The sequence below is a fragment of the Anabrus simplex genome, chromosome 10 (genome assembly GCF_040414725.1).
Source record: "Anabrus simplex isolate iqAnaSimp1 chromosome 10, ASM4041472v1, whole genome shotgun sequence".
NCBI classification, from domain to species: Eukaryota; Metazoa; Arthropoda; class Insecta; order Orthoptera; family Tettigoniidae; genus Anabrus; species Anabrus simplex.
Genome location: NC_090274.1, coordinates 111,197,458 through 111,216,168, shown reverse-complemented (window position 1 = coordinate 111,216,168; position 18,711 = coordinate 111,197,458). Strand labels below are relative to the sequence as shown.

Here is an 18,711-nt window from a genome sequence, read left to right as displayed (position 1 = left end):
GATTTCTGCTTCTTTTTCAAAGCCCTCGATTCTTATCATTGCAGACTGATTTTTATACAGATTTTAGATAATTCTTCGTTCTCGGTATCTGATCCCAATCATCTTCAGAATCTTAAATAGCTTGGTCTAATCAACATTATCGAATGCCTTTTCTAGATCTACAAATGCCATGTACGTGGGCTTGTCCTTCTTGATTCGATCCTCTACGATCAGACGTAAAGTCAGGATTGCTTCACGTGTTCCTACATTTCTTCTGAAACCAAATTAATCTTCTCCCAACTCAGCTTCAACTTGTTTTTCCATCCTTCTGTAAATAATACGTGTTAAAATTTTGCAGTCATGAGATACTAAACTAATGGTGCGGTAGTTTTCACACCTGTCAGCACCGGCTTTCTTGGGAATAGGTATAGCAACATTCTTCCGAAAATCGGATGGGACTTCTCCTGTCTCATACATCTTGCACACTAAATGAAATAACCTTGCCATGCTGGTTTCTGCTAAGGCAGTCAGTAATTCAGAGGGAATGTCATCAATTACAGGTGCCTTGGTCCTTGTTCCTTGCTCCAGAACCAAATTATCTACATCTTTACCTTCATACAACTGTTGGATATGCTCCTGCCATCTTTCTGCTTTGTCTTCTTTCCATAAAAGTGGCTTTCCATCTGAGCTCTTAATATTCATACACCTAGATTTCCTTTCTACAAAGGTTTCCTTGAAATGAAATGAAATGGCGTATGGCTTTTAGTGCCGGGAGTGTCCGAAGACAAGTTCGGCTCGCCAGGTGCAGGTCTTTCTATTCGACACCCGTAGGTGACCTGCGCGTCGTGATGAGGATGAAATGATGATGAAGACAGCACATACACCCAGCCCCCGTGCCATTGGAATTAACCAATTAAGGTTAAAATCCCCGACCCGGCCGGGAATCGAACCCGGGACCCTCTGAACCGAAGGCCAGTACGCTGACCGTTCAGCCAACGAGTCGGACAAGGTTTCCTTGATTTTCCTGTATGCAGCATCTACCTTTCCCAGGACCATACAGCCTTCGACATCCTTGCACTTCTCCTTCAGCCATTCTTCCTTAGCTACCTTGCACTTTCTGTCCACTTCATTCTTTAATCGCCTGTATTCTTTTCTGCCCTCTTCATTTCTAGCATTCTTGTATTTTCGTCGTTCATCAATCAGGTCTAGTATTTCCTGAGTTATCCACTGATTCTTAGTTGATCTTTTCTTCCTTCCTAACATTTCGTCAGCAGCCCTACTGACTTCATTTTTCATGACTATCCACTCTTCCTCAATTGTGTTTCCTTCAGCTTTTTCATTTAGCCCATGTGCAACATGTTCCTTGAAACAATCCCTCACACTCTTTTCTTTCAACTTGTCTAGATCCCATCTGTTTGCATTCTTTCCTTTTTTCAATTTTTTCACCTTCAGATGGCATTTCATGACCAACAAGTTTTGGTCAGAGTCCACGTCTGCTCCTGGAAAAGTTTTGCAATTCAACACCTGGTTTCTGAATCTCTGCCTAAGCATAATGAAGTCTATATGATACCTTCCAGTGTCTTCAGGTCTCGTCCACGTATACAGCCGTCGTTTGTGGTGTTTGAACCGAGTATTGGGAAGGACTAAATTATGATCAGTGCAGAATTCAACCAGCCGACTTCCTCCTTCGTTCCTTTGTCCCAATCCAAATTCTCCTACTGTGTTACCTTCTCTTCCTTGGCCTACCACTGCATTCCAGTCTCGCATCAAAATTAGATTCTCGTCACCTTTTACATATTGTATTAAATCTTCTATCTCTTCATATATTCTTTCGATTTCCTCATCATCCGCTGAACTAGTAGGCATATTAGACCTGCACTATTGTGGTGGGCATTGGTTTGGTGTCTATCTTGACGATAATAATTCTTCACTATGCTAGTCGTAGTGGCTTATCCATTGCCCTATTTTCTTATTCATTATTAAACCAACTCCTGCATTTCCCCTGTTTGATTTTGTGTTGATAATTCGGTAGTCACCTGACCAAAAATCCTGTTCTTCCTGCCAACGTACTTCACTTATACCAACTACATCTAACTTTAGTCTATCCATGTCCCTTTTCAGATTATCTAACCTACCACAACGATTCAAATTTCTAACATTCCACGCTCCGACTCGCAGAATGTCAGTAATCATCTTTTTGATGATCGCCCCCCTCTCGTGTAGTCGCCACCCGGAAATCCGAATGGGGGACTAGTTTACCTCCGGAATATTTTACCCGGGAGGAAGCCATCATCAGTACATCATTCATACAGAGAGAGCTGCATGTCCTCGGGAGGTAGTTACGGTTGTAGTTTCCCGTTGCTTTCAGCCGTGTAGCAGTATCAACACAGCTAAGCCATGTTGAGTATTATTACAAGGCCGTTCAGTCAATCATCTAGACTGCCGCCCTTGCAACTACCGAAAGGATGCTACTCCCCTTTCTATGAACCATTCGTTAGACTGGTCTCTCAACAGATACCCATCCGATATGGTTGCACCTGCGGCACGGCTATCTGCTTCATTGGGACACGCAAGCCTCCCCATCGCGGCAAGGTCATATGGCTCGCAGGGGAGGGATATCCGTATACAATGTAGAATACCGTAGTGAAGCACGGGTACATTTGTTAGTCTTCAATAAAATATTTCTGAGCCATCCAGAGTATTTTTATAGCATTAACTACTAATATGCACAATTTTTGTGTCAAAAAGTACCAAATCCGTTTTAAATAGTGCCATAATAGCTAGGTATTTACATAAAAACAGAAATAATTGACCAGCAGTGTAAGATGATAGCTGTCAACATATCTAAAAAGTTAGAGGCTCATATTCGATCATCTGTGAGTACCACAAGTTTTTTTTTTACATTTCCCGTAAAATTGGCTTTTTGAGATTCTGTACCTTTTGGAAACAATTTTCTCATTTATAGCAACATGAGATTAAAAATAGCATTTTATAGCATTAATTATTTGACCTATCCAAGGCCTTTGACAGGGTAGATCACGGAAGATTATTGACAAAAATGACGGCTATTAATGGGAGGCTAAACTTCTCGAAAATAGAACTCTGAGAATTAGTGTAGGTGAAGCGTTATCTGATCCTGAAATGATTAAGAGGGGAGTCCCTCAAAGGAGTGTTATTGGAACTTTGTGTTTTCTTATTTATATAAGCGATATTGGTCAGAGACAAAGGTATTTTCGGATGGTGTTATACTATGTGGAGTAATAAATCATTTGGAGCATTGTGAACGACTGAAAAAATGACCTCGACAAAGTTGTGAGACGGACAGCAGGCAGTGATAGATAACGGGGGTGAAAAATCAGGTTTTAAGTTTGACACAGAAAAGAAGTCCTCTTAATTGTAATTACTGTGTCGATGGGATGAAAGTAGGTAACTCGCCGGAATCAGTGTAAGTAACTGAGTGTCGATATAAGGAAATTGGGATAATTACATAAACGGTATTGTAAATAAGAATTACAGATCTCTTCACATGGTTACGAGGGCACTTCGGGATTGTAGTAAGGATGTAAAGGAGAGGACTTATAAGTCTCTGGTGAGAACCCAACTAGAGTACCGGTACGTTTCCAGTGTATGGGACCCTCACCAGGATTACTTGATACGAGAACTACTAAAGATCCAAAATAAAGCAGCTCGATTTGTTCTGGTGATTTCAGCAACTTGCTTTATGACACAGACAGGTCTTATGGTACTGGAGATGGCTAGGAGTGTGAAGGAATCGGCCGTGGCCTTAATTAAGGTACAGCTCCAGCATTTGCCTTGTCTGAAAAGGGGAAACCACGGAAAACCATCTTCAGAGCTATCGACAGTGGGGTTCGAACCCACTATCTCCTGAATGCATGCTCACAGCTGCGCGCCCCCAACCGCACGGCCAACTCGCTTGGGGAATGTGATGATTTCCGAGAAAGTAGTAGTGTTCCCAACTTTAGGCTGGAAAGACGAGCTGCTCGAGTAACCGGAATGTTTCGAGCTGTCATGGGTGATGTGGCTTGGAATGACATTAGCAGACGAATAAGTTTGAGTGGAGGTTTTTAATAGTAGAAAAAAATCACAAAATGAGGATAAAGTTGGAATTCAAGAAGAGAAATCGTGGCAAATATTTATTTATTGGAAGAGGAATTAGGGACTGGGATAAATTATCGGGGGACATGTTCGATAAATTTCAAACTTCTTAGAAAACGTTTGAGAAAAAGCTAGGTATGCCACTTGGGGACAGCCCTAACCGCAGATTATTGATGATCATTTTGAAGATTTGTCGACAAATGGAGGAACATACTGCAGTGCCAATTCGGGCGGGTGTAACGGCGTAGTATCTGGAAAGTGTGCCCCGACATAGCAGTATGTGAGAAAGTGAGACGAGCGACTCACCTGTCGTAGTCGGAGAAGCGCGGCTTCAGCATTAGTCTCCTCTTCTCGACCCGCTGCTTCACTTTGTCCAGAGTCTCCTCACAGAGGTTTCTCATGTTCTCAGACACCTCCTGCCAGTCGGTGGCGCCCTGGGCCGGCAGCTCCGTCACCTCGGGTGGCGCCCCCTTCACCACGTATTCGGGACACTTCTCAAGCTCCTTGGTGGTGAACACTGAAAAATACAACGGAACTCAACGGAACTTTCGCAGAGGTTCCTCGAGCTGACGTATTTTACTAATTAACTGAAATTTGATTTAAATCACATTTATGACTAACGCGAGGAACTATAATCTTCTATACTACGGTGTCCGTTCGTTTGTGTGTCTCCACGTTTCTTTGATTGTTTGTTTGATCGTTCGTTTGTTTTACTTGTTCGTTTCTTTGTTTGTTTCTTTGTGTGTGTGTGTGTGTGTGTGTGTGTGTGTGTGTGTGTGTGTGTGTGTGTGTGTGTGTGTGTGTGTGTGTGTGTGTGTGTGTGTGTGTGTGTGTGTGTGTGTGTGTGTGTGTGTGTGTGTGTGTGTGTGTGTGTCGTTGTTTGTTTCTTTGCTTGTTTGTAGGCCTATGTTTGTTTATTTGTTTCTATATCTTATGTATGTTTGCGTGTTCGTCTAGTTGGTTGGTTGGTTGGTTGGTTGGTTGGTTGGTTGGTTGGTTGGTTGGTTGGTTGTCTGTCTGTCTGTCTGTCTGTCTGTCTGTCTACTTATGTATTTGTTTGTTTGTTTATTTATTTATTTATCTGTCTGTCTATCTGTTATTTATTTATTTATTTATTTATTTATTTATTTATTTATTTATTTATTTATTTATTTATTTATTTATTTATTTATTTATTCTCGACAGACTCGAAAACTACTAGACCGATTGCGCTTGAGGATTCAGCTACGAGATCTTGTAAAAACCCTTTGAACTGACGATGATCAACACCGTGACGCCGGACAACATTTGCATACATCACTACAACTTGCATAAAGATTCCAGTGCCACTGTCGGTGAATGAAACAGTGAATACTTCCAGCAAAGACTTGCGCCATGGCCTTCGCCCAGTGCTGTATTGGCTACCACGCTCCCTGTACAGTACACGCGACTACTCGCACTCAGTCGCGCAGGCTTGGAACAGGTCGAAATTCCCGAATATGTTCTTATGCACGATAGAAATTACTTGACGAATCGTCGCTACTGAAGAAATCACCTTGGTCTATGTCGTCCTCGAAGGTGAGGTAGCACACGCGGCTCGGATCGTTGGGGTCCCTATAGACGTTCACCAGCATGTCGATCTCCGGCGGGGACAGGTACAGGCGCTGAATCCCACTGACACCCAGAACGTCCAAACACCGCCTGAACTGGGACTCCGTCACTCGGCCACAGTTGAGAAGGTCGTAGCCCTGGACACAGACAACACTTACTTAGTGCTCATTCATACAACTAGATACACTCATAGAAATCCTGAACAGTCTCAAGTCAAGACAAATTTTGTACCAGTCTTCAGTAATTTTTTTTCTAGTTGCTTTTACGTCGCACCGACACAGATAGGTCTTATGGCTACGATGGGACAGGGAAGGGTTAGGGATGGGAAGGAAGCGGCCGTGGCCTTAAGGTACAGCCCCAGCATTTGTCTGGTGTGAAAATGGGAAACCACGGAAAACCACTTTCAGGGCTGCCGACAGTTGGGTTTGAACCTACTATCTCCCGAATACTGGATACTGGCCGCACGTAAGCGACTGCAGCTATCAAGCTCGGTCTTCAGTAAATTGCTTTAGAGACTAAAGGTCCGTTTACGGTCGCTCGAACGAAGGTAGACGTGTCCGACCGCTTGGCACTCGACAGACCGAGCGAACCCACCAGATTCGGTCCGACTGATTCACATTTGCACTCACTACGAAATTCGTTACGAACAAGGAACGGGAGTCCAAAGACAGAAGAAAGCAAAACCTGAGAGGAAGCAATATGGATTACTAAATTAAGAAAGGATGAGGAGCGAAGTGTGGGAATATTTCTTACTAGCAACAACTGCGAATGATCAACATGCAGGATATGTGCCATGTAAATGTCAAGCTTCCTTATGGATTATTCACTGATGTTTGCATCTATTACCTCACATATGAAAGCACACGTGTGTAAAGTGCGGCCTCATACATTATCACAAGATATCAAACAAAACATTACTCAAAAGTGCGTCAAACTGTGCAACAGAGCTCCGTCCCTTTAAGATTGTTTAGGGAACATGTTCCTAGATCTGTGCCAAAAACGAGTTAATGTTGGCGCAGACCATGAACGAATAAACCTTGCCGACTGTCCAATTTATTTATTAAAACATCACCTTTCTGATAACGAGATCCTTGAATGGTGGAGAAATAACAGCACAGAATATCCAAGACTTGCTCTGATAGTGAAGGAAATATTTTCTATTCCAGCCTCCAATGCGGCAAGTGAAAGAAATGTCAGTTCAGCTGGTAACTTAATTAGTGACAAGAGGAACTCGCTTAACCCAGATGGAGTATTCATTCTGTACTGAAACAGACAACACAATAATGATGAATGTTTGTGACGATGTGAAAGACAATCCGTGTCAACTGATGTAACAAGTTGATCACACAGTGTTTAATGTGAGTTTGTAATTACGTTACTTCAATGCACATTTCATTCAAATATTTTCATGGTGTCCAACATTTTATAGTCAGCCCCTTTCCTTTCCTCGCTCCTTTTAAGTAACTTCGTTGACTCTGTCCTTACCTCAGTGTGAGCGATAGAACTGGTTGTTTACAGACCTCTATTAGAGATGATGTGACTCGTATCACTAGGCCTGCCCACAATGACATTCAAGTGAGGTTTTTGAGTCAGCCAGGACAGACCAAGATTGATCAACTCTGTGTACTGTGTATACTGATCCATTGTCATCCCAAAAGATTGCATCCACCTTAGCGAGCAAGATCTTTACCGTAAATGCAACTGGTCTCCTAAAATCTTCACATCGTCCCTCGCAGTCTCCTTCTTATTATTATTATTCTTATCCCGCTTCAAGCTGGGTCGATGTTTCTTACAAGTCTTTTCCACTTTACCCAGTGGCGTAGCGTGACCTTAGTAAGGGGGTAGACAGAGATTCTTTTATTTAAACTGTTTTAATCATATTATTATATGGAATTTTGTTTTCGACGCACACATCTGTATTCAGTATTATATTAATGACTGAAAATAAGGCAAACCCTATAACAACCTATAACCCTACGTGCACTTGCTTTATTTTTAAATATAGACGAAATAGGCCGCGGAGTTGTCAAATAACCACATACTTTTAGAATAAAAATAGCAATATATTTCATTGTTATGTAGATTTAATAAGAGAAATAAGAAATAGATAGTTGTTCGTACAAGTCACTTTAAACAATATTCTTGTAAATGAGTTTAATCCACCTGTCCTTCATTTCGGCAAATATATCTATTACTCTCGTCTTGAAGTCAGGCGTCTTGCTAAAATTCCACAGAAATTTCTTCTCTATAGCTAGAATTCCCAAGTTAGACAGTCTCTGGTTGGTCATCCAATTCCTTAAATACGTTTCAATTCATTTGAATGCACTCATAGCGCGTTCACTAGAAATTGACTTTATCGGAATATACAGCATCAAGTTAAGCAATTTTTTCCGTATGCGTACTCTGGAGTACCTTATTAAGACAGGAAGCCGATAGTTATTGGGGTTATAATACCGCAACTAATATTGGCGGGCAAGAAAATGTACGTACTTGAAGGGTTTTGATGCTGACATTAATTTATTAGGTGTAAGTTTACTATACTTCGTATTGAAATATTATTAATTTATTTTAGACCTGTCTTATAACAAAGTAAATTCAAATTAATAACATTAAAAGCATGTCTAAGATGGTAACCAATAAGAGCACCTTTATAAGAAAGATCCAAATACTAGCCAATGAGAGCAAGAAGAGGCGCTGATAAGTCTGTCTACTGGGCGGAGACATCTCGCTATAGGAAAGTCATAGTTCCACAGTCAGCACCTACAGATAGCGTTAGTGTTGCTCTATCTGAAAGCTTTGAAAATCAAAGGGAAAATACACAGAATGGACAGCGTCTACTTTCGCCTACGTGCTTCGTGTAACTAACGCGAGCCTTAGCACTGCCGAAATGAGACGAAAATACACTGACTGACAGAGCAAATGCAACACCAAGAAGGAGTGGTTCGAAAGGGATGAAAGTTAGGGAAAAAAACAGAGACGGCACGGACGAATAATTGATGTTTATTTCAAACCGATATGAAGGTTACACAATGCGCACGGCATCGACTCAGTAGGATGTAGGACCACCGCGAGCGGCGATGCACGCAGAAACACGTCGAGGTACAGAGTCAATAAGAGTGCGGATGGTGTCCTGAGGGATGGTTCTCCATTCTCTGTCAACCATTTGCCACAGTTGGTCGTCCGTACGAGGCTGGGGCAGAGTTTGCAAACGGCGTCCAATGAGATCCCACACGTGTTCGATTGGTGAGAGATCCGGAGAGTACGCTGGCCACGGAAGCATCTGTACACCTCGTAGAGCCTGTTGGGAGATGCGAGCAGTGTGTGGGCGGGCATTATCCTGCTGAAACAGAGCATTGGGCAGCCCCTGAAGGTACGGGAGTGCCACCGGCCGCAGCACATGCTGCACCTAGCGGTGGGCATTTAACGTGCCTTGAATACGCACTAGAGGTGACGTTGAATCATACGCAATAGCGCCCCAAACCATGATGACGCGTTGTCTAGCGGTAGGGCGCTCCACAGTTACTGCCGGATTTGACCTTTCTCCACGCCGACGCCACACTCGTCTGCGGTGACTATCACTGACAGAACAGAAGCGTGACTCATCGGAGAACACGACGTTCCGCCATTCCCTCATCCAAGTCGCTCTAGCCCGGCACCATGCTAGGCGTGCACGTCTATGCTGTGGAGTCAATGGTAGTCTTCTGAGCGGACGCCGGGAGTACAGGCCTCCTTCAACCAATCGACGGGAAATTGTTCTGGTCGATATTGGAACAGCCAGGGTGTCTTGCACATGCTGAAGAATGGCGGTTGATGTGGCGTGCGGGGCTGCCACCGCTTGGCGGCGGATGCGCCGATCCTCGCGTGCTGACGTCACTCGGGCTGCGCCTCGACCCCTCGCACGTGCCACATGTCCCTGCGCCAACCATCTTCGCCACAGGCGCTGCACCGTGGCCACATCCCTATGGGTATCGGCTGCGATTTGACGAAGCGACCAACCTGCCCTTCTCAGCCCGATCACCATACCCCTCGTAAAGTCGTCTGTCTGCTGGAAATGCCTCCGTCGACGGCGGCCTGGCATTCTTAGCTATACACGTGTCCTGTGGCACACGACAACACGTTCTACAATGACTGTCGGCTGAGAAATCACGGTACGAAGTGGGCCATTCGCCAACGCCGTGTCCCATTTATCGTTCGCTACGTGCGCAGCACAGCGGCGCATTTCACATCATGAGCATACCTCAGTGACGTCAGTCTACCCTGCAATTGGCATAAAGTTCTGACCACTCCTTCTTGGTGTTGCATTTGCTATGTCAGTCAGTGTAACTAAAGTGGGGAATACAATAATGTCACAAATCTGGAAATATTTTGTTCTAAAAAGTAATTGAATTAACTAGACAATATTTCTTTCACAAAATGTTAATGTCTACCCTGTCTTTACCCTGTCCCACACATCATCTTCCCCTAATTTCTTCTCATTCAGATCTTCTCATACGTTGTCCACCTCCTTGATCTCCCCCTATTTCTAATCCCATCCACAGTGATATCCATCACTCTCCTCCCTACATAGCTTTCATCCCTCTGCATAATGTGTCCATGCCATATCAGTCTTCTCTCCTGTACTTTCTTAGATACTTCTGTCACTTTAACTGTTCCTCTGATTTTCTCATTTTTGATGCGGACCATTCTAGCGACACCACTAATCCATCTTAGCATCGTCATCTCTGCAACATCTAATTTATTACATTGTGCCTTTGCTGTTGCCGAAGTCTCTGCACCATAGAACATGGCTGGCCTCACTGCTGTCTTGTAGGCTTCTCCTTTAACCCTTATGCGAAGTCTTTTGTCACACAGGATGCCATTCCAGTTCATCCTGGCAGAATGCACTCTGTGGTTAATCTCCATGTTTAGCTTGTCATCCTTAGACACAAAGGATCCTAAATATTTGAAACCATCCACTGTTTTCAAGCATGTACCATCCATCTCTAACAATTCATTCCTTTCACCTTTGAGGCATTCGGTTTTCTTTCTATTAATTTTTAGGCCTCTGTCTTTCAAGGATTTTGTCAAGCTTTCAAACCTCTCTTTCAATTCTATTCTACTGGTGCTACACAAAACAATATCATCAGCAAACACCATGCACCAGGTGCTTTAATTCGTACACCATTAGACAAGACATCCATCACAAGGTTGAATATGTATGTACTCAGTGAGGACCCCTGATGCAACACAACTCCAACTGGTATCCGTCCAGTCGACCCTACACTGCTTCTTGCTCTCGTTCTAGCTCCCTCGTACATATCCTGGACAATTTTCACAAACTTTTCCGGCACTGCCTTGGTCCTCAAACATCTCCAGACTTCCTGACGCGGGACTCTCTCTAAGTCTATAAAGACCCTGTGTAACCTTTCATTTTTCCCCCTGTGTCGCTCTATGGTTTGTCGGACCGCAAAAATTCCATTAGTGGTACTTCTCCCAGGCATGAAACCAAATTGTTCATCCCCGATTGCTGTTTCTTCTCGAAGCCATTTCTCAACAATCTTCTCCGAGATGTTCATCGTATAGGACATTACTTTTATGCTCCTATAGTTACAACAATCTTGGAGGTCTCCCTTCTCTTTGTAAATAGGCACTATTGTTGCCTGTCTCGACCCCATGGGCATTTTCTCTTCCTCATAAATCTGTTTCATTAGATCCCAGAGCATGTCCGTTCCTGTCTCTCCAAGGCACTTCCAGACTTCCACTGGAATTCCTTCAGGACCTGTTGCTTTTTCCATTTTTAATTTTCCTAAGAGCAACCATCACTCCTTCTCTAGTAATTTCAGTTGGTTGTTAAACCCTGATTCGGGAAACCATCTTCAAAAGCCAGTCTTTCATTTTCCTCATTGATCAGGTGGTTGAAATACTCTTCCCATCTTTTTTCCTTTTTTATCTGGTTGTAATCTTCAAGAACAACTCCTTTTTGATTCTTCATCTGCTTGATATGCGTGCAATATTTCGATGCCTTGTCCCTTGCCTTCGCTGTCCTGAAAGGCTTCTTCACTCCTTTAGTAGTTCCCAGCTCCTCGTAGACATGCGGTTGACCTTGCCTTCTTCTGCAGCTCGTTTAGCAGATTTATTTGCCTGTCTGTCGTCATCAGACCCAAATCGATCCCAGCTCTTCTTGGCAAGCCTTTTGGCCTTGATTGCTTCCTTTACGTCCACTACCATGTTTCTTTGTCCCTAGGTGCAGCTTTACCAGAGGTTTTGCCCTGAACAGCTTCTCCCGCTCGTTTGTTCACTCCACTGTTCACTTCACACCACTTCTGTACTCCTTGTATTTGTTTACATTTCTGCAAGACATCGGTTTTGAACTCTTCTCTCATAGCAGGATCTTCCAATCCCCACCACTTAGTTTTTTAGACATCGTTTTATTTTCTAGACGTGGTTTCCTGCAATTATAGAATTGGCACTCTAATACCAACAACCTGTCTTGTGGGGCTACGCGTTCTCCTGCAATCACTTTACACTTGTGTATATGTTGTCTCCTACACATGAGATAATCTATTTAGCTTTCCTTTCCTCAACTTTTATAGGTTAGCAGTTGCTGGTCACATTTCTTGAAAAAGGCGTCGCATATAGCAAAGTCTGATCCGAGTGTAAAATTGATCACTCTCTCACCTTCTGCATTTTTTCACTTATTCCCCAGCTTCCACGAACTCTTCTTGATAGATCTCCTCTATTATTGTTACCCATATGTCCATTCAAGTCTCCACCCAGAATTAATCTCTCTTCGGCTGGTAAGCTACTAATTTCCTCTTGCAATTCCCTCCAGAAATTATCTTTCTCTTCCTCCTCACAACCCATCTGGGGAGCGTAGGCACATATTATGTTAGTAATTCCGTCGAGGCACAATCTAGTACTCATTATTCGGTCGCAGGCAAGACATCAAATCCGTTGATGGAATGATTCCTACGCCATTTCTTCCCAGATTTTTCTCCCCGCTATCCTGCAGTTTGAAGCCATTGCCAAGTTTTCTACGATAGCTTTGTTCTTTTTCCACTGACTTTTCTGTACACAAAGAATTTCAATCTTCTCCCCCTCCATTAAATCAGCAACTTCTCTTCCTCGTCCGGTCATTGACCCAACATTCAATGTACCTATTCTAAGTTGAGCTAGGTTCTTTAACCGAGCCCGCCCTTGACTCGGCAGCCTTCGCACAATTTCCGCAAGCGGAGGCGATATCCTTGAGCGTCGCCTGTGATGAACGCCCTAGTTTTTCCCGAGGCCAAAGAACTTGACATAGTCTCTGGCAGTAATTCGTCTTTTGAAAATTATACCGGTAACAGGGACAAGAAAATACCGGGATATTTCTACTTAAACTATCACTAAACTAAGCATTTTTATTGAGGCTCGAAGTGGGACATTTAGTTAAACTGCTGACAATGGTTAGTTAAGTTGTGGATTACGATCTCGGAATTGATCGATCGCTTAAAGGAGTCTATATATTAAAAGAGTTTACTAAGAACAGCTTTGGAAAATCCGTCCGTCCGTCCAAATGAACAGATTTGCTTCATTTTTGTTTGTTTTTTCCCAAAAATTACCTGCCGGCGAATCATGAGACATTGATACCGTAGGTCTCAGGGCACACTCAACTTTGAGTAATCATAAAATCAAATCATTGAATGACCACTCCAATAAAATTGCATGCAAAGTCTTACCCTAACCCGCAATACATTCTGTAGTTAGCAGGTTTCTAAGCGACTAACACTTTAATTAATATTCTGATGTATGTGATTTTCATCCTTAGAAATGTCACTGCAGGCAGCCATGTTTGATTACTACCTGTCAAGCCAGAGAGTGTACACTTGCTCTGATCATGGAAGAATAGTATTCCGTGATATATACTCTTTGATTCTCAGACCTTCCCCAGCTTCTAAATATACTCGACAGATGGCAGAACTTTCCTAATAACTTGCATGCTCCTAGTAGAAAACATCGACGTACGCACAGGCGGGAAGATGTTAACTCGACTAGCCTTCTGGAAGACTATTACCGGTAATAAAGTGCAGGGACAAACTCTTGAAAAAGTGGGTGTCTACTTACCCGAACCAGTATTCAACCACGGCTAACTGTATGTTGAACTATCTCGAGCAAGATCGCTTGAAAATGTTAAGATACACATACGTCCAAATGGTCGAAGCACAGTGAACATCAAGACGAGTTATCTGACCTATTTTATAACGAATGATTCGGAGCAGCACAGATCCTATAATTAACAAGTGTCCCTTGGGGACTTGCTTGCAGTTTTTTGAGTTTCAGTAGCCGTGGTCTACGTTCCTGTAATGATATGTATAGCTCCTTGTCAAAGAGCAGTTCTCTGCTTCAGAAAGTACTTGATTATTTAGCTTTCAAAAGCAAGTATGTTTCCAGTGAAGTATTCCACTTGTGTATGTTTTATTTTTCGCAAGTGGTTATTTACGTAATCACTTCTACGTTTGTGTTTCTTATCTGCAAGCCAAAAGTCCAGCAGCACTCACACATTAACGTATTTGAAGACTCTCATGCCAAAACGTTGTAAGTACCAAAGGGGGGTGAAACACGTTCGCTTGGGTTGTAAGTGCTTCGCTTTATAAAAGCTGATGTACATAGTACTTCTCCAAGTGAGTGAAAAGTGAAGGTCAGTAGTGGTGTAAGTCAGAACGTTGTATGTTCCATCTGCACCTATAACCTATGTGCTGTTTTGCCATTGTGTTCTTCTCGCTGCACATTTTGGATATTGTAGTTACGTTTTCTATCTGAAGTGCTGTTAAAGCTCTTATGCCCGGTTTCAGAAAAGCCAGTCAATGTGTGTTTGATTGACAATCATCCTATGTGAGTTCCAGAAATAGCAATCAGTGTTTGATCGATGATCAATCTCCCATCAGATTTGACCAGCAAATTCATGCTGATTAGGCACTGATTCTCCAGTCAGTGCTTGCAGTCTTTAAACTCAAGGATTCTTTTCTTTCATTAAATACATCTGACTAAACGCTTCAATCATAAATAAATTCCAGTTCGTGAAGAAAGTGCGATTGAAGTGACGTACTATTTTGTTTTCCGTATTTATTGTCTTCATATATAACCTCAATCTTGAACATGGAACGAGTTAATTAGTTTATTTATATAAACCAAACCTTGAAATAAAAATTCTTATATCTGCCATATTAATATCCATGTAAACCCAGACTTTTTAGGATTAATAAGCCAACGTGAAAAAACTTCAACCTATCCGCAGCACGCTTGTTTATTCTTTTGTAATTTTTTGTACCGTGCCATACTCCGATCGTGCAGTAGATCGTGGCCTTTTCGTCAGTCATTGAAATCAGAAGCAATTTCTTTCCAAGCTGTCTCTTTCCGTTTTGCCCACACAGCATCCGGTTTTTTTAAATTTTCAATTATATGCAAGTATCCCTCAACTATATTAAGTAAGAGGGCTCTATCGTTCGATGAAAAAAGTGCCCCTCTCACTTTCTTACTAGGGATATCACTCATATTGTCGAAAATTAATGAAATCAAACGAAAGTCTCAAAATCAGCTCTTTTTTTCACCTTTCTGAAACACGATCAGGATCAGGTGTTCCCTGATTCACTGCCACGTTGATGTCTCTGCTAGACCCAAAGAGGATAGAATGGACACCATCCTTAACTAATCAACGCGGCAGTGGTCACTAATTGCACTGTTGCCAGATTTATTTCCTTCTCGGATCTTCAATCAGTAAATGTCCGACTCGTTGGCTGAATGGTCAGCGTACTGGCCTTCGGTTCAGAGGGTCCCGGGTTCGATTCCCGGCCGGGTCGGGGATTTTAACCTTAATTGGTTAATTCCATTGGCTCGGGGGCTGGGTGTTTGTGCTGTCCCCAACATCCCTGCAACTCACACACCACACATAACACTATCCTCCACCACAATAACACGCAGTTGCCTACACATGGCAGATGCCGCCCACCCTCATCGGAGGGTCTGCCTGACAAGGGCTGCACTCGGCTAGAAATAGCCACACGAAATTATTTTTATAATCAGTAAATTGGAAAAAGTTGATCGGGGTTTAGGTTTTCTGCAATTAAAGTTGATTGGAAATCAGCTGATATGCCATCACGGACTGATGTTATGGACCTTTGATGGCTCACTGTGTGCAAATACAGTAGAGACAATACGCGACACTCTGCGAGATATCAAGGGACAGCGATTAGAGCTCTGTCCTACGGAGTGACGTGAGAGTTACTGATTCTGTCATAAGAGCACGTGTATTTGTTTGTGAAGTTTTTGGGGTTATTTATGCGTTTACATTAATTTGACATAAGTAAATAGTAGCGTGTGTCATTCCTTTATATCTCCTGCTAATATGAGTGGAAAGATAAGTGCTGCGTTTGGCTGCAATAACGATGAAGTGCAGTAGAATTCGCGGTCTTTCTTCTGTTTCCCTCGTGACAAGAAAATGTAAGTAAATATTGTGTTTGCATATATATTCTTCCAGTTACAAAGATATTTTTATAAAAGGTCTACTTCCTAAACGTCTGACCTGCGCGACCCATATTTTAACTGGCTTAAAATATAATAAGCTTATTTTATTGAACAGTGCAGCAGTTAACCTCAATACCGATGTGTTGTAGGTGTGATCTGTGGGTTTTGATTTAATTCAGGAAAATGCATATGCATATGTGTGTGGCTGGTTGTGTTCCAAGTTACCCCATTTGGAATGCCGTAATGCGTTGTCAAGCACTGAAGAAAATATGGGGGATTAAGAAATGTGATGACGATACAAATTTGCTTTACCGTAATGTAATGGCAAGTATTGTTTGTAGGAAAATTTTGAATGTTTCTGCGGCTAAATTTATAAATTTTCTTTCTGTTAGTAGGCTTCAAATTAAAAGGAAAATTGTCCAGCTCATAAGTGTAAATTCATTGAATCATGTGTGTAAGGAATGTGCCGATATTTTTATTGACAAGTGTGCTAATGTGATGTACAATGTTTTTAAATGAGAAAAAAGACAAAACTAGCCGTGAAAGTTCAGGCAGGTATGCTAAAGCTAAAAAAGTAATGCATAATTGAAAGATCAAGCCCTTTCACAGCAGTCTATTTTCACATCTTGATTAAATGTCTAATTTCAGTCTTTAAATAATAACCATGTATTCAGAATTGCTTTAACAACTTTGAAGTTAATATTTTAGCAACACTTTCCTTCTAGACGTAATTTATTTATCCCTTTCCGTATATACATTTCCAATGATATTTGAATTTAGCGTGAATTTTCAGGTCACGCCACTAGGAGCGCCACTTGCGAATTGTCTCCCATTTTAACACGGCTAAATCCAGAAGTGTCGCGTATTGTCTCTACTGTATTTGCTGTGGGAAACGTAACTGGTTACGTCAAGAAATACATATTACCTCACCTTAATGAAGGACAGTCCAACGTCGTGCAAGGAACCTAGCAGAGAAGTATTACTAACAAACTTGTAACAGAAAAGAAAATGAGTTTCCGTTAGTATTCTGAGACAATTGTATTTGTTTCATTTATTTCAGGATTAGTATTTCAAATGCATTGCTCCTATAAACAGTGAGTAAACAGCAGTATTCGAAGTTCCCATTAGTCTTTAGTTTAACAAAATAATTATTTATAATAGGTTATGAATGTAAACATGACCTTACCAACGTTCTGACTTGCACTAGGCGATGGACTTACAGCGTTTCGAAATGTAGTCAAATTGAAACATGACAGAAATTTGAAATCAAAACAGGAGTCAGGCAAGGAGATGGATAATCTCCATTGCTGTTTAATTTAGTTCTGGACACAGTGATTAGGATATGGCAAAATGAAACTAAAAGGTATAAATATTGATAGATGTCTGCAAAAGAAACTGATCTTAATTGCCTAGTATTTGCTAATGACATTGCTATCCTATCCAAAAATAGACAGGAAGCAATCCAGTCTGTAGAAAAACTCTATGAAATAGCAGCCAAAACAGGACTCCAAATTTGTTATGAAAAGACAAAGTATATGGAAGGGACTAGATCAGGTTTCAGCAGTCAACCGTTAATCAACAAATTTGGAACTATCGCTGAAGTAGACAAATTTAAGTATCTAGGTGAAATTATCGAACCAGCAGGGTTAAATCAGCAAGCTTATTAGCTTCAAAATGCATACAGAATTACTTGTAACAAATACAATAAAAGAACGACATGAAGAAAGGTAAAATTACAACATTATAACACAGTATCTTAGAAGTGAAGCTTCCACGGTGTGAAGAATTATTTAATTTAATTTCCGGGTTGAACCGTGTTGTAGTTGTCTGAATATCACGTACAGTTTGCCGACGTTTCGAATACACTGCAGTATTCTTTGTCAAGGCGACTGATCCAGCGGGAGACTGATTACCTCGGATCGAGTAGGGGTATTTCAGTCGCCTTGACAAAGAATACTGCAATGTATTCGAAACGTCGGCAAACTGTACGTGATATGCGTACAAGTACAACACGGTTCAACCCGGAAATTAAGTTAAATAATTATAACAAAGTAGTTAAAACAGAGGCATTTGATGTATCTTAAACTGTTATAATTGGTGACAAATATCGAATAAAGATGATCGAAAAACAAGCAAGAAAAATGCTCAGGATAATCTTATGACCAAAGTGAGAAAATGGAATTTGAATGAAAAAGAGATCACATGAAATCTATCAAGTTACAGAAAAAATCACAGATACAATCAGAAAACGGCGATTGCAATTTTATATTCACTTAAGTAGGGTCACAAAGAAAATTTTAAACTTAACCTTATCAATGAAAAATCACAATAATTGGCTAAAAAAATCAGTGGAGACCTAAATGAAATTAGCATTAGTTAAGAAACCATTCAAGATAGAATAAAATTCAGAATCTTAATTCTGTAAAGCCCACCCTACTAAACACAGGAAGAACGTAAAAAGGAACACAGCGAGAGGATGAAGAAATATTGGGAAGAGAATTAAAAAAAACTGCTAATAAGTTCAAACGGGCTCCTTATTTGGGCATA

General features: G+C 41.6%; 1 protein-coding gene across 1 annotated transcript in view; it reads right to left on the bottom strand.

Annotated features, from left to right (window-relative positions):
- LOC136881833 (uncharacterized) overlaps positions 1 to 18,711 on the bottom strand; it is a 185,978-nt gene that overhangs the window by 30,174 nt on the left and 137,093 nt on the right. The window contains exons 7-8 of the mRNA XM_067154268.2: positions 5,630 to 5,822; positions 4,402 to 4,612 (exon numbers count right to left, since the gene is read on the bottom strand). Of these exons, the coding sequence (XP_067010369.2) occupies positions 4,402 to 4,612; positions 5,630 to 5,822 (404 nt within the window). The remainder of the gene's footprint in view (positions 1 to 4,401; positions 4,613 to 5,629; positions 5,823 to 18,711) is intronic.